The sequence below is a fragment of the Lagenorhynchus albirostris genome, chromosome 12 (assembly GCF_949774975.1).
Source record: "Lagenorhynchus albirostris chromosome 12, mLagAlb1.1, whole genome shotgun sequence".
NCBI lineage: Eukaryota > Metazoa > Chordata > Mammalia > Artiodactyla > Delphinidae > Lagenorhynchus > Lagenorhynchus albirostris.
The window spans coordinates 26725469-26740507 of NC_083106.1; the positions used below are offsets into that span (position 1 = coordinate 26725469).

General features: G+C 40.0%; 1 protein-coding gene across 4 annotated transcripts in view; it reads left to right on the forward strand.

Moving 5' to 3' along the window:
• The window catches only part of MAP7 (microtubule associated protein 7), a 164008-nt gene that overhangs the window by 115893 nt on the left and 33076 nt on the right, over positions 1-15039 (forward strand). For all 4 annotated transcript variants that reach the window (XM_060168010.1, XM_060168012.1, XM_060168011.1 and 1 more), the window contains exons 4-5: positions 10615-10778; positions 11582-11699. In XM_060168010.1, the coding sequence (XP_060023993.1) occupies positions 10615-10778; positions 11582-11699 (282 nt within the window). The remainder of the gene's footprint in view (positions 1-10614; positions 10779-11581; positions 11700-15039) is intronic.

Here is a 15039-nt window from a genome sequence, read left to right on the forward strand (position 1 = left end):
ATGTATTAATAATATTAATATTATTCATTAATAATAATAATGTTTATTGAGCACTAACTATGGGCCAAGCAGTGTTCTAAACACTTCACTCTGTATTATCACATTTAGGTGCAAATTAACACAATAGTTGGTTTTTTTTGTTTTGTTTTTGTTTTTTTTGCGGTACACAGGCCTCTCACTGCTGTGGCCCCTCTTAGGGGACGCGCAGGCTCAGAGGCCATGGCTCACGGGCCCAGCTGCTCTGCGGCATGTGGGATCCTCCCGAACCAGGGCACAAACCCATGTCCCCTGCATCGGCAGGCAGACTCTCAACCACTGCGCCACCAGGGAAGCCCGGTTGTACTTTTTGTTGTGTGAGCCTGCCATAGTTGCTGATGTTAAGTTATTTTATGGACTGTCATTTATTTTATTTTAAAAGTGCATTGTGATAATTTAGCTCAAGGGAGGAACTGAATCTTAAAAAATGGGATAGTTAATAGACCCTTTCTTCTTTCTGCCATATCAACTATATTTTCTTATTTTTTTAAAATCTATATATGGCTGTGTTGGGTCTTCATTTCTGTGCGAGGGCTTTCTCCAGCTGTGGCAAGCAGGGGCCACTCTTCATCGCGGTGTGCGGGCCTCTCACTGTTGCAGCCTCTCTTGCTGCGGAGCGCAGGCTCCAGACGCGCAGGCTCAGTAACTGTGGCCCACGGGCCCAGCCGCTCCGTGCATGTGGGATCCTCCCAGACCAGGGCCCGAACCCACGTCCCCTGCATTGGCAGGTAGACTCTCAACCACTGCGCCATCAGGGAAGCCCCTAAGCATATTTTTAATATGGACAGGATCACCAAGATCAATGTTTACATTCTTCAACAAGTGGTGATTCTGTTAAGTAGAGAGTGGTCCCTATGCTTCAGATGCGGTGGTAGATTTTCTGAAGTTTCAGAGCTGGGCACATACCCAGCTCTCACGTGGAGGAAGAGCTATTCTGCTTCCTCATGCACAAGCAAGGTACATGGGTGCTGTACTCACTGTCCATTTGACACAGAACCAGAGGGTAAATGTAAGTGTTGGAGCAGATTCTGATATCTTTTTGAGAAAATCTTGTGGCATTGACCATTTGTTAGCCTTGGAGTCCATTAAGAGTCTGTGAGCTTCCCTGGTGGTGCAGTGGTTGAGAGTCCGCCTGCTGATGCAGGGGACGCGGGTTCGTGCCCCGGTCCAGGAAGATCCCACATGCCGCGGAGCGGCTGGGCCCGTGAGCCATGGCCGCTGAGCCTGCACGTCCGGAGCCTGTGCTCCACAACAGGAGAGGCCACAACAGTGAGAGGCCCACGTACCACAAAAAAATTTTTAAAAAGAGTCTGTAAGAACTTGGAATAGATCCTGGTTACTAATTTCTCTTCAGAAACATCTACAAGAATCAAAGCATGTAGAATTTATGCAATAGTATAAATTTTTGACTTTAGATAGTTTAAAGTAATACTAACTACCACCACCACCTTTTTTTACAGCTAGTTCCTGCTGTTTTAATTCACATATTCATTCACCTAATATTTGATGTGCGGTCACTATTAAGCCAGGAACCCTGGGGCTCTTAAAGTGAAAGATCAATTTTCTAACCTCCTGGTACTTACATTGCTATGCACTCCACCTGGAATGTTTGTCCTGAGAGATGCATGTAGCTCATTCTCTCTCCTCCTTCCGATATTGTTTAAATGCCATCTCTTCAGTGAGGCCTTCCTTGGCCATCTTACTCAAATTTGCAGCTCCCCCAAACTAGTCCTCTACTTTTCTCCACGTCACTGCCAGTATCTAAGCATGTATATATTTTATTTGTTTGTTGTCTGTCGGCTTTCACTGGAATATAAGCTTAATAAAAGAAAGGACTTGTGTCATTTTTAAATTTCTATAGCTAGTACCTAGAATAGTGCCTGGCACGTAGTCGATGTCTAACAATTGTTGGTTGAATGGTAAATGAATAGTAAATCTGTATGTTTCAATGTAAGTAGAGGTGAATGCAGCAGGTATACTGCAAATTAGTTAGACATTACCAGATTATCAGGTAATACCCACCCTTATAATTGTCCACTCAAACAAGTCTTAAGTTCTTATTCTTAAGCATTTTCTCAGTTAGACGAACAAGGATACAAAGGTAATCTATAGAATAGTTGTGCCTTAAAACTGCTTGGTCTTCATATATGTTATGAAACTAATAGTCCTACGATATGTTGACAAATTCAAAGGAATATTTAGCAGATGAATAGTCTTCTGTGTTTAGGAAGATATAAGGTTTCCCTTTTTGAAGGTGATACAGGTTAAAGTTTGAAGTATTGATGTGAATGGAGTCACATTCCCAGCTGGGGGCTTTCTGAGAGTCTATATAATCATGGAAGCTTATCAGAGAATTGTATGATTGACTCATAGCTCATGAAGAAAAAATAAAGTTAATCAAATCTCTCATTCAGTTCATTCATATTGGGTTTTATAGCTAAGTTCAAAGCTGTACAGGAGACCTATCATAATGTATTGTATTAGAAATAACAATAAGATAATATGAAAAGGATTTTGACCTTCAATTAAATTATTTTTGCATTGTTTCTCAGATAATTTCACCAGACTTCCTTGCCCTTCCAGTCACAGCTTTTCTGCTTTGCTTCCCTCCCCACCCTTCTTACTCAGTGTGTGTTGTCACCTCGGGCAGCAGTATTAATAAGAGTGCAGTCAAGAGATAAATGATCATTTCAACCTGGCTTAGAATGTTCATCTCAAAAACGTTGATAGAGAGGTTAGAATTAATTAGTAAACAGTGATGCCGTACTCTGATTAGCATCATAAGTGAAACTGTCCCTGGTTTTACATTTCACATTATTATCATTGATAGACAGTCATTGGTTTTAATAAGACTATCCACACACCAAAAAAACAAAAACAAAAACAGACTTTGGGAAAGTCTTTGTAATCCAAATTTTTACTGGATAAAACTTTGACAGATCTGTGGTCAACCACCTCCTAAAGTTGTCAATGAATGAAGTGTACAAAAGCTCCCAAGGCCTCCAGGCAGGTTATGAACAACCAAAGGATCAGAGTACATGTTAGTGGGAGGAATTCGGACAGGAGCACATACCAAAGCACTGCCTCCTGAGTCAGGCTCAGGACTGGAAAGAATAAATGCTTGTTGCGGGATGGATTAGATAACTCAGAGGCCGAAGCTTTGACATAAGGTGAATCATCGTGACTAAGCAGCCATTGTTTATTTCTCCCAGGTTGACTTTGCCTTTAAAGCTGACAGTTAAAAGGTCTTAAAGCCTGAAAAGTAAATGGTCTTTTAAATAGATGATGCCGAAGGCCAAGAGTGACATTAGAAGATCAGGATCTTCACATTGGATGAACACTGTGTCCCGATCTAGAGGAGGAACTTCAGTCATGGGGAGGTGTTCCAAATCCTGCCTTTTAGCATAATGGTTCCTCGTTTTCTTCTAGAGTCAGACAGTCCAGAGTTTGCATTTCAGTTCCACCACTGACTAACTTTGAGACATCAGACAGGTTACTTCACTTCTCTGTGAATAAGTTTAATAAAATAAGTTTAGTAGCAGTGTCTACGTCACTGGCAGCTATCAGCTATGAAGGTACTGCCTGTAAATCACTTGGTGTCAGCATAAAGGACTGAGCACAGCTCACCGTGATGACGGTGGTGATAAAGGTGAGAATGGCAGGTCATGTGACCCCAGAGACTGACCTAGATGCCTGGCATTGGAGAAACCTAATGTTTCTGAGCTACAGGGAGACAAAGATAGAGGGGTGTTTGTGCTTCTGGTCTAGTAGGCTGGGGCTCAGTAAGACAGCCAGGGAAGAGGATGGCAACATTCTATGAGGAGTGAAAGTGGATTAAGGTCGAGGCAGTAACGAAAAGATTCCAAGGACAACCTGTGTGCTTTAGCAAAACTCCGTTTACTTTAACTGAGGCTAAACCCTCCTTTAGGCCTAGCTCTGAAGATAAGAAGTCCTGGCACAGTATTGCTTTCCTATCTCCAAAGAAAGGGTCTAGACATTTCACAAGTATAAGCACCTCAGCTCTGTCTCAGCACCTCAGTCCCATTAGTCTACCGCTATGTCAAGGGGAGAAGGCAAAGTAGGAAGTCCCCTCGGGCAGGAGACACAGGTGTTGTGGGTATCTGCAGGGTCATCCTTATTACCAGGCAGTTCTCCAGTGTAATATTCAAATGAGAGGAAACTAGAAACACAGCTTAAATGACTTGTTGAGAAGGCTTTGAATTAACACTAAGGCTCAATGTAAATCACTTTGCTTGGAAGTCATATAATCCTTTAACTCCTTAGCTCATTTATTCATCATACTTACTTTTATCATCTGCTAAACTAGACACAGTTTTATATGGGGAAGAACTCAGTAAGAGCAGAGTAGTTACGATCTAGAGTACAGGTAGGAGTCTGAAGGAGCTATGGGAGTGACTTTGCCTCCAGAGGAAGGGCCATTTGACTCAGGACTTGAAAGATGGTTGAAGTTTGCCAGGTGGGAAGAGGTGTTTTGGGCAGGAGGTAGCTTGTAAAAATGTACGTGATTATACGGTCAATCTAAGGAGTTGAACTGGGGAACAGTGGGGAACCAACAGGTTTTCAAGCAGGACTGTGACATTGGGTTTGTTTGGGGGTGGGGGGGAAGATGTCTCTGAGAACAGTATGAAGGATGGATGTGAAGAGGAGATAGACTAAACACCAGGAATAAGAAGGGAATGAGGGCTTAAATACAGTAGAATCGAAAGGTTGGGAGGGGAGACACTGAATTCTGATGTAAAATGATGGAGTCAATTGTGGAAGTGTGGAGTTAGGTTGGAGCATCCACGGGGTGAAATTGAGAATGACCTCGAGGGGTCTAACTTTGTAAACCATTAGGAGGTCGTGTATCTGCTACCAGAACGTAGAAGGCAGAGCAGAGGTAGGGATGAATAAGCAGATATGAGTAAGGTTATGTGGTGGATCTGACCAGGAAATTCAAGTGGAAATTTTAGGCAGGAAGTTGTGAATACGGAGGAAATAGTGTGTAGTAACAGAAAGTACAGGCTTTGGAATCAGAGCTGACTTAAAATTTCAACTCTACCTCTTTTAGACCATGTGGTCCTGGGAGAGCTATTTAATCTCCTTTGGAGTTTTTTTCTTCATTTGATTTTTACTACCAGACAAAATGGGATTATTATTCCCACATTTATTACAATTTTATTTTCATTTGCCTGATAGCTAGCTATTTGTTCATTCATTATTTTCTTTGACACTTTGTTTTAGGTTTGTTTCTTTCAAACTATGTAACTGGGTGTTTTGTGTTTTGGCCTGGTCAAAAAGTCTCAATCTTAACTAATAGGCTTAGTTTTATTCCTTTAGCTTTTAGTTTTGGCCTGGTCTAAAACTCTCAGTCTTAACTAATAGGCTTAGTTTTATTCCTTTTAGCTTAGTTTCATTCCTTTTAAACTTTGTTTTTTTCCCTTTTTATGGTAGGGGTAGGGTTGGTGGTGTAGAGGTGTAGGCGTCGGTTTGATGCAAGTACTGTTCATTCCATGATTGCCCATATTAATTTAGAAGTTGTGCTATAATTTTCCATACTATTAGTGGTTACCTTTTCATTCCCATTTCTTCATTATTAAATAAAAGTAATTAGTATTTCCTACACAGATGCTCTTATTTTTCAGTCCACAGCACCCCTTCCCAGGGTTGATTAACCAAGTTAAGCCGTTTTTTTTATTAATATTTAGCACACACAAAACAATCAGTGTTTTCATACCAACATAAAAATGAAATTTATTTGAATGTAAGTAATCACAATAATTATTGAGATAAAGCATAAAATTAAATTTTTAGCCCTCAAAATCAAAACAGAAAGAAACCTAATTGTAATCCCTCATATGTCCTCAAAGGTAAAAACAACTGAGTCATGGGAGTGAATTGAAAAAGACCTTGGAGAACATTTTGTACACACTCTAACTTAGAAGTCAGAGGGGTTAGCTAATTTTTCCAAGGTCACGCAGAATTAGCAGCAGAATCAAGATCCAAACTCAGATATTATCAGTTGTCATTTTCTGACTTTTCATGATATTACTGGCTGTTCTGGTAGCCAGTGTTACCAGTAACCTATTCATATCCTTCCATATCCTAGCATGAACCTAAGCTGTGTGTGTTTCAGAGGTTCAGTGTTAACATTGCTCTGTTCTCTGAGCGTCATCATTTTCTTTCCCTCAGACGGTAGTGGAACACGTTCTTCACCCACACTGTTGTAAGCCTGCTCAGAAGGACCAGGCTGGGCACTAGATGGTCGAACGTGACTGGGACGGGAGTTGACCCAGCCCACAAGTGCACCATCTGGTTCTCTGTCCTATCTGTGTTCTTCTGTTTAGCTGCCTTTTTTCTGTAGCGATAAGACAGGAGTTAGTATAACGATCATAAAGATTCACTCATTATAATTATCTACATGTACAGAGTCCCTACCATGTACCTGGCACTGCCTTAAGCACTTTATATGTTACCGCGAGCCCAACTGGCAGCCCTTTCAGGAAGACGGTTCGAGGAAACGAGACCACAGAAGTCACTGCTTGCTCAGTGACACATACTGGGGGGTGGCAGGAGTGGGGGGTGGACTCAGGTTCCTGTGAAGCCGGGGCTTCTACTCTATCCTATACCCTTTCATTTCAAACTCCTTTTAGTACACGAGTCACTGTGTGTTTCTAAACAGTTCGGGTTGATGGCGAATTTCCCCTTTGTGTGGCACTGACCTACTGGTACAGTGCCGCTGGGGTATAATCCTGGTGGCAGCAGCTCAGGGGTGGGACTGGGCTGTTAAGGTCCAGGGGCCACAGTGGGTTTTCATTTCATTTTTATGTTATGATCTCAGAGTCCGGGAGAAAATGATAACTTCACAAAAGTAAAGGTTAATGATATTCATCACAGGTCCTTTTTTGGGACATGTTATTCTTTTATAGAGCTGCCGCTATGAAATTAGTGAATGTTAATGATTTAAATACTGAATGAGTTTTATTTGTCTGTTCAGACCACCATAACAGACGACCATAGATTGCATGGCTTAAACAACAGAACTTCATTTTCTTACAGTTCTGGAGGCTGGAAAGTTCAAGATCAAGGCTATGGTAGGCTTCAGTTTCTGATGAGAGCTCCTTTCCTGGCTTTCAGGTGGCCGCTCTGTTCTCACGCTCTGTTCTCATGTGGTCTCTCCTCTGAGCGTGGAGAGAGGGAGAGTGAGCTCTCTGGTGTCTCTTTTTATAAGGACAGGAATCCTATTGGATTAGGTCCCTACCCTTATGACCTCATTTAACCATGATTACCTCCTGAAGGCCCTATCTCCAAATACAGTCACATCGAGCATTAGGGCTTCAACATACGAATTGCAGTGGAGGGGACACAATTCACTCCAGAGCAATTGTTGATTTTTTTTCTTGCATTCAAAAGTCTCATTTCTTAATGAGAAAATACAAAACTTTGATATTTTCTATTATCCACAGGGAATATTTTAAATAACCAAACCTCTTAGAATTAGTTAACTTTCAATTCTTATTAAAATATTGAAATATTTTACCTTATCCTTCAGTTTAAAAGATTGCATGATCTGTACTTGGTAATAATCCTAGCAGTCACCAGCATACTCTGCAATAATATGAAACTGCTGTTTGCTATTTCACCATTGTTTGCCTGTTCTCTGTATGGCTGTTTAAAGACGACAGTTGTTTAAAAAGGCACCGCAATAGGATCTCCACGTCCTGGTAGAAAATTAGAAGTGGAACTCAAGAGTTTGATAAAGAAATATTCTTCCTTTAAAAGATTATTTGGGATAAAACTAATTATTGTTGTAATAATGTCTAGCCCTGATAACACAATGTTACAAGCTACCTTTAATTTTCTGAATTGGAATTATGATGATGACAAATCTAGCAATAATGGCTAATATTTACTGAATGCTTACAAAGTGCAGAGAACTATTCTAACTGTGTTAGATGTAATGATTCTTTTAATCCTCACAGTAAACCCATGAGAAGGTCCTATATGTAGCCAGAATTTACCCTGACAGAAGTGAGGCGTAAGGAAGTTAAGTAATTTGCCTAAGACCAGACAGTTATGGGTGAATGAGTCAAGAAGTAGTTCTCAATGAATCAGGAAGTAATTAATTAGTAAGACCCTTGGTTATGTGCAAGTTGTGAAAAACACTATAGTGAGTGGAAAAAAAGGGGGGGGTAGTCCTTTGCTACATAGAAATCAGAGTATAAGAAATGCTAAAGTTTGTGGTAGATGTCATAAGAGCAGCAATGAGCCCTGAAGAGATGAAGCTTCTGGAGAAGACCTTAAGGGCAGTGTTCCTCCATATGCCATCAGTGAATCACTTGGGACCAGAATCACCTGGGAAGTTTGTTTAAAATGAAGATTACTGGGCCCCATCCTAGAAAAAGTGGAAATGAATGAGGGTTGGAGCCCAGCAATCTGTGTTTTCATGAGGCTACTGCCTTAAAGGATGGATCTGTCTGGATAAAAAAAATGGATAGCAATTTTCCCAGCAAGGCAACCACAGGAGCAAAGAGATGGGGGAAGTACGGTTTGTTTAGGAGGTACAGTAAGAAGAAAGGTCTCTAGGGAGATTGAAGAGGATGTTTTGGAGAGCAATGCAGAACAAGACCAAATAAAGATATTAAGGCCAAGTTTAGGTAGGACTTATTTCACTTAGCATAATATTCTCTAGGTCCATCCATGTTGTCACAAATGGCAAGATTTCATTATTTTTTATGGCTGAGTAATATTTCATGGCCTATGTATACCACATCTTCTTTGTCCATTCATCTATTGATATGGACACTTAGGTTGCTTCCATATCTTGGCTATTGTGAATAATGCTGTCTATCTGTTACTTTTAATATGTGTTCTCAGAGTATTTTTTTAATTTATTCAATCATTCAGTAAATATTTATTGAGCACATACTATGTGCTTTTTCTCTGAGTAAACTTTTAACTTGGGCCTGAGAATTTCTTTAAAACCATGGGCTTTTAACATTGGAAGGAAGGAACCCTGAAGATCAATTTCTTCATGTTTTAGGCAAGAGTAAACTGAAATCCAAATGAAATTGTTCAGGTCTCACTATGTGTTAACAGCAGAGCTGCTGGGAAAACCCAGATCTCTGTGTACCACCCTGAGTGATGTCAGAGGACAAACTTACTGTGGGTTTGTCCTCATGCTTTTCCTTCCATGAAAGTCAAGCCACTTCAGATCCATTTCAGTAGATTTGTCTCCTGAAATGAATAGCTCTGGAAAGATTTAATGGTAGCAGAAATACAGAATCTCTAATATCAAATATTTAGAGGAAGCAAAATGTTCTGAATTTATTGTTTTTCCCTTAAAAAGTAACATTTTAATTGATATACCACCGTAGTGTCCTCCAGGTTTATGCTTGATATCTTGTTTGGACACTTTTGCCAACAATGTTAATAGCTCACATTAAAAATGTGTTTAGCTGTCACGGCTGAAGGAAGCATCATATTTTTTAAAGTTTTGTGGGATTTATTTTTCCCTGAAATGAGGAAGGAGCATATATATGTAAAGAAGAAAGGAAGCATTCCATCACTGAACCATATTTTTTGAGTTGTGTATTTTCATTCGGCTTTTTTGTTAAGTCTTACCTAAACAGATTATGAACTCTTCAGACACAAGGTCAGCTACTTATTTGATCCCTGACATCCTTTTACTGATTCAGTGTGATATGCCTGTGAGGCATATCTTTCATCAACTATCAATCTTTGGGATTTTCTCCCAAATCCTTTGAACACTTACAGAACCAATGCTATGTTGAAACAAATGAAGTCACACACTTTTTTTTTCGTAAATTTTTTTTTAATTTATTTAATTAATTTATTTTTGGCTGCATTGGGTCTTCATTGCTGCGTGCGGGCTTTCTCTCGTTGCGGTGAGCGGGGGCTACTCTTCATTGCGGTGCGTGTGCTTCTCATTGCAGTGGCTTCTCTTGTTGCGGAGCACGGGCTCTAGGCACACAGGCTTCAGTAGTTGCGGCACGTGGGCTCAGTAGTCGTGGCTCATGGGCTCTAGAGTGCAGGCTCAGTAGTTGTGGCCCACGGGCTCAGTTGCTCCGTGGCATGTGGGATCTTCCCAGGCCAGGGTTCGAACCCGTGTCCCCTGCATTGGCAGGCGGATTCTTAACCACTGCACCACCAGGGAAGCCCAAGGCGCACACTTCTGATCTGGAGGATATCACATGTTTTAATGAGAGAGAGACAGATGGTACTGTGGGTTTGAGGGCATCACATCGCTATCAGCATTGAGATGTGATGCATGCACTCTTCTGCAGTTATAATATACCAAACTAGAGGGCTGTTCCAGTTCCCAAAGAGTAGAATTCAGTGCATCTTCTTTGGCCTCGTTGTTTGCATATTACGTTATGCTAAAAATTTAACAGTAATATTTTTTTCCTGAAAATTTGAGAAAAGCAAAGGCCATGGTTGGTTAATTAAAAGCAAAGACCCCATCCATGTTTGTTATATGTGGGCCGTTTCTACAGCCCTAACTGTTAAGTTTTTAAACCTGCCTGTGTTTGGTTTCCCTCATTTTTCTTCCTGAAGCTGCAAGAGAAATAATCTGGTTAGAGAGAGAAGAGCGAGCCAGGCAGCACTACGAAAAGCACCTGGAGGAGCGGAAGAAGAAGTTAGAAGAGCAGAGGCTGAAAGAGGAACGTAGGAGGGCTGCTGTGGAGGAGAAGCGAAGGCAGAGGCTCGAGGAGGACAAGGTGAGATGCTGCTCTGGGGGAAACGTGGGAGGCTCGTCTGTTTCAGAAACACAGCACGTTTACTGTGAAGCTTCCCGTTAAGGTGCTGGCATGCACACCAAGAATGTCTCAGAGGCAGCAGATTTACAGAGTCATAGTTTCTAGGGGGGTTGTGGTGTGGAAATCAGGTAGAGAATGGTATGATTGTCACTGTTGCCCCAGGAACTTTAAAAGCTCATTTCTCTGGTCTAGACCTATAACTTATTTATGTTTACTTCATCTATACTGAAGTCTTAAGACTACTCCCAGTAATTGGATTTCTGTAGGGCTTTACCATTTACAAACGTTTTCCCATAGATTGTCTCATTTAACTCTTACTCAATCCTTGAGTAAGTGTTGTCAGTTTTTGTGAAAATGGACATTTAGACTCAGAATAGGTAAGTTACAGAAAGTCGTACAATCCATTAAGTTGTGGGGTTAGGATTACCCACATCCGTAGATTCCATATGCTGTTTTTAAAATACAGTACCACATGTGTTTAAGCTAAGACCTGCACTACCAGGCTCATGTGAGTTGATGGGAGCATCACACTCCCAGTACTAATAGTAATCATCATTTATTTAAGTACCTGCTGTATGCCAAGCGCTTTAGCAACTGGAACCTAATAATTTCAGTAACCCCTCACCCAGGTTGATATTACTCTCACCTTAAGGTGTAGGACTTAGGAAGTTTAAGTAGTACCTCTCTCTCCACTCTGCCTTAAGTCGAAGACTCCTCAGACATCCAGGTGGAATCTAATCATCAGCTCCTCTCTTCCCTTCAAGGAACGCCATGAAGCCGTTGTACGACGTACGATGGAGAGGAGCCAGAAGCCAAAACAGAAACATAACCGGTGGTCATGGGGAGGTGCTCTCCACGGGAGCCCCAGTACCCACAGCGCAGGTAAGCAGACAGTAACCGCTTTCAAAAATCACTCTTGTTTTCTGGACAGTACAAGTCACAGTTGCTTTTTTATTCTGTGTTTGCAAAACAAAAATCCTGCGGAAATAATTAAGTTACACTTAAACGATGCTTCTACTGTTTGAGGATAAGAGGGTGATGGAGGTAAGAAGGTAAGGTTCCCTCCCTCCACACAGGCTGATTTTCTCATCCTTTACAAAATTCTTTAGAGAATTGGAAATCTATGCAATGTTTCTAAACAACTACTTTCAACTCTACATTATTTTAAGTAATTCATTTGCATAGTGGTTTCAGGATTATGGAACAGGTTAACCAGTTTCGTCTTTTTCTCTGGAAGAACCATAGCAATATTGACAATCAGAATCAATACTATGAGCTTATGTATTCTGACCCTAAAGTATATGTAACACTAAGGCTCTTCAAGAGAAAATACAGATTTCTGAAGCTAGAAATAGTAGATGTCCAAGCAAATGGATGTTCCCTTGTTCTTGAATTGACATAAAATCATACTGAAATTTGGATTTAGTGAAAGGCTTTATTTTTGTACTGTAAATTCAATACACCTTGAATTTTATATAGTGTGTCAGTTCTTTTTCATTTGTGTGAGTCTAATAAGCTTTTTTTTTTTTTAATTTACTTTGAAAAATCATTGTCTTACATTCTGTCCCCAGGTGGTTTTGTTGAGTCATCATTCACCTTTCTCGATTTAGCAGGACTGGACCACCACTTCACAACTTTTGGTGGTACTAGAAAACCTGGTACAGACATCCTTGTGATTTGCTGATTGCCTGACCTGTAGCTAGCACCTCAGACCTAGGGCCAGTTCATCAATAGCTGAACCATCACCACCTTAGTCATAATGCATGCTTAATATCCTGTTGCATAGACCTAGATCTGGGATGTGGCACAGTGTTTCTCAAGTGTTGATAATATGACTCAGGTGACTTAAAGGTATTGAAATAAAGTAATTACATGTGCTATGCTTACTTTCTTTTTAAATGATCCTTTTGGATAAAACCTTAAAAAAACGTTTTTTCACTAATACATCACCAGGGCTCAAGTACATCCAGTGTGGCTTTATCCACCCAACCGCCCCATCAGTACAGCTGTTGCCACTTTCAGTTTTAATCTGAATAACTATGGATTTTCGTTTGCTTTATTCTCTTTCATTCCTAACATTCAGTGTGTCTTCTATAACCCCTTCATTTAAAAAGATCTAAAAGCATGTTGCCACAACTTTGCAGTGAACCAACTTTGAAAGCATGTTTTTTTCCCTTGGCTCTTCATGACCCAGTGGTATGTGCTGTGGGGCACATATCAAACCTGTGGTCATAAGGATCATTTACATGTGATATTTCATTCTAGGGATAATTTTGCATATTTGTTCCATGCAAAAAAGCTGTCATGGTATGTACTTTAAAACCTTGCTTATTTTTCTTTTACCTGGCTTCCTGTTTTACATGTGCACGTTACACATGTAAACCTATTACAGATTTTCAAACATTTTTGAGGGGAACTCAAGTTACTTAGCTTTACTTCTTGCTTCCACACTCAGTTCAGTATATAACCTTTGTCATTGCCACTCAGAGCAAGAGAAACCAGCGTTGTATTTGTGAGCTGTTGGATAAAATCCTTTTTTATAAGGTTTGTGAATTAGAGAAAATTGCTCTTATACTGGAACAGAGTAGTTTGAAAATAATGGGAATTTGCCAAAATTCTCAAAGGTCAGAATGATGTGCTGAGATCTTGAGAGCAGTGACCAGGTCTTGATCACTTTGAGTACCCCTTACTTCACCACAAGGCCTAACTTGTGGTAGGTACAACAAACAAATCCTAGAAGTTGAATTTCATCCAGATTAAATCAGCGTGTTGTCTCACTGCTCCCACATCAGCTCGCACTGCTTTGTAAAACTTTATACGTTTTAAACCGATTCTTCATGAATCCTTTTGTGGATCTGTGTTTTGTTCAGAGAGGAAAAGAAAAAGATTAAAAATTCTTACATGTTAAGTAATATAATAAATACATATTATATCTCCATAATTTTAATGATGCATGTTAGGCCTGCATGTAGACACAATCTCCCCCCAACTGAAGCTTAACATATAAAGCAATATCAGAAGAGATATTGCTGTAAGATCTCCTAGAAATGACTTTCATTTTCCTTCCTTGTGCCCTTGAACCTCACATTTTATCATTAAGGTGTTCCTTTTGACATTTTACCCTAAATCTTTTCTTTGTTAGGATTGCCCTAAGAGCCCATCAGTTAAGTGTAAATTTGAGTCACAGAAATGATGTTTGGTTATTTTCCTTTTAATAATTAAATTGCTTCATGTAAGTCAAGGATACTTCAATAAATAAAAAAAATTTTAATTAAATTGCTTCAACCGTAAAGATGAGTCCCTGTAGAAGACAGGAATGTCTGATGTTGGTGGAAGACTTGCTTATCTCCTGCACACTATAAATAATGGCCCAAAATGGTTATTCTGTGGGGGAAATTTTAACATTTTTACCACCAGGGTTAGTTAGACCAGTGGGAACGGGGTTTGAAGGCCTCTCTCACGAGGAATATTTTGGTTTGTTTTCAGTTTTAGCAGAAGCTAACCATAGAAAATAAAATAAAATATGGCAAAGCCTCTTTAACTTTGGCTATTATAGGCCAGAAAAACTCCCTGCATCCTACATAAATATAATGATGAAATGTTTAGACTTTTCCTTATACACAGTTTTATTCAGGGAACGTGATTTACGCTAGTGAGTGTGGTTATAGCTTAGGTCCACTGTAAGGAGAGCAAACTATCAGAGCTGATTTTTGCCTTTCATACAGCTACTATTTCTCTTCTGACTTGAACTTTAAGAATTACCCTAAAATTATCCAACAGCAATAAGAATATTATTAATAAACTTAAAGAGAAAGAATTCTGATTTTCTTTGCATTGCTGCCAGTTTTGTTAGGCAGGTTTGTGGGCTGATTCTACATCTGTAAACCACACTAAACTCTGTGTTATAGGCACAGAGGAGTGGTTATTAGTGTACTTTAAAAAAGAACTGCTCTGGGGGCCATTCTTTCCACACCTAAAGGGTTTCTTTTTCTTCCTTTTTAATCTGTTTTTCTATAATGAACTTTAATGCCCTGGGTAAAATGACTCTACAAGCAAAGGTATCAGCAGACGCACAGAACCTGGTGTTCTTTTTATTCTAGTGTTTGCATTCTAGCCTACCAGCACTATTACTACCCCATTGTTCACACTTTGGGAAATCATGAAGGCGTTCACTTTTTTTTTTTTTTTTTTTTTTTTTTGCGGTATGCGGGCCTCTCACTGT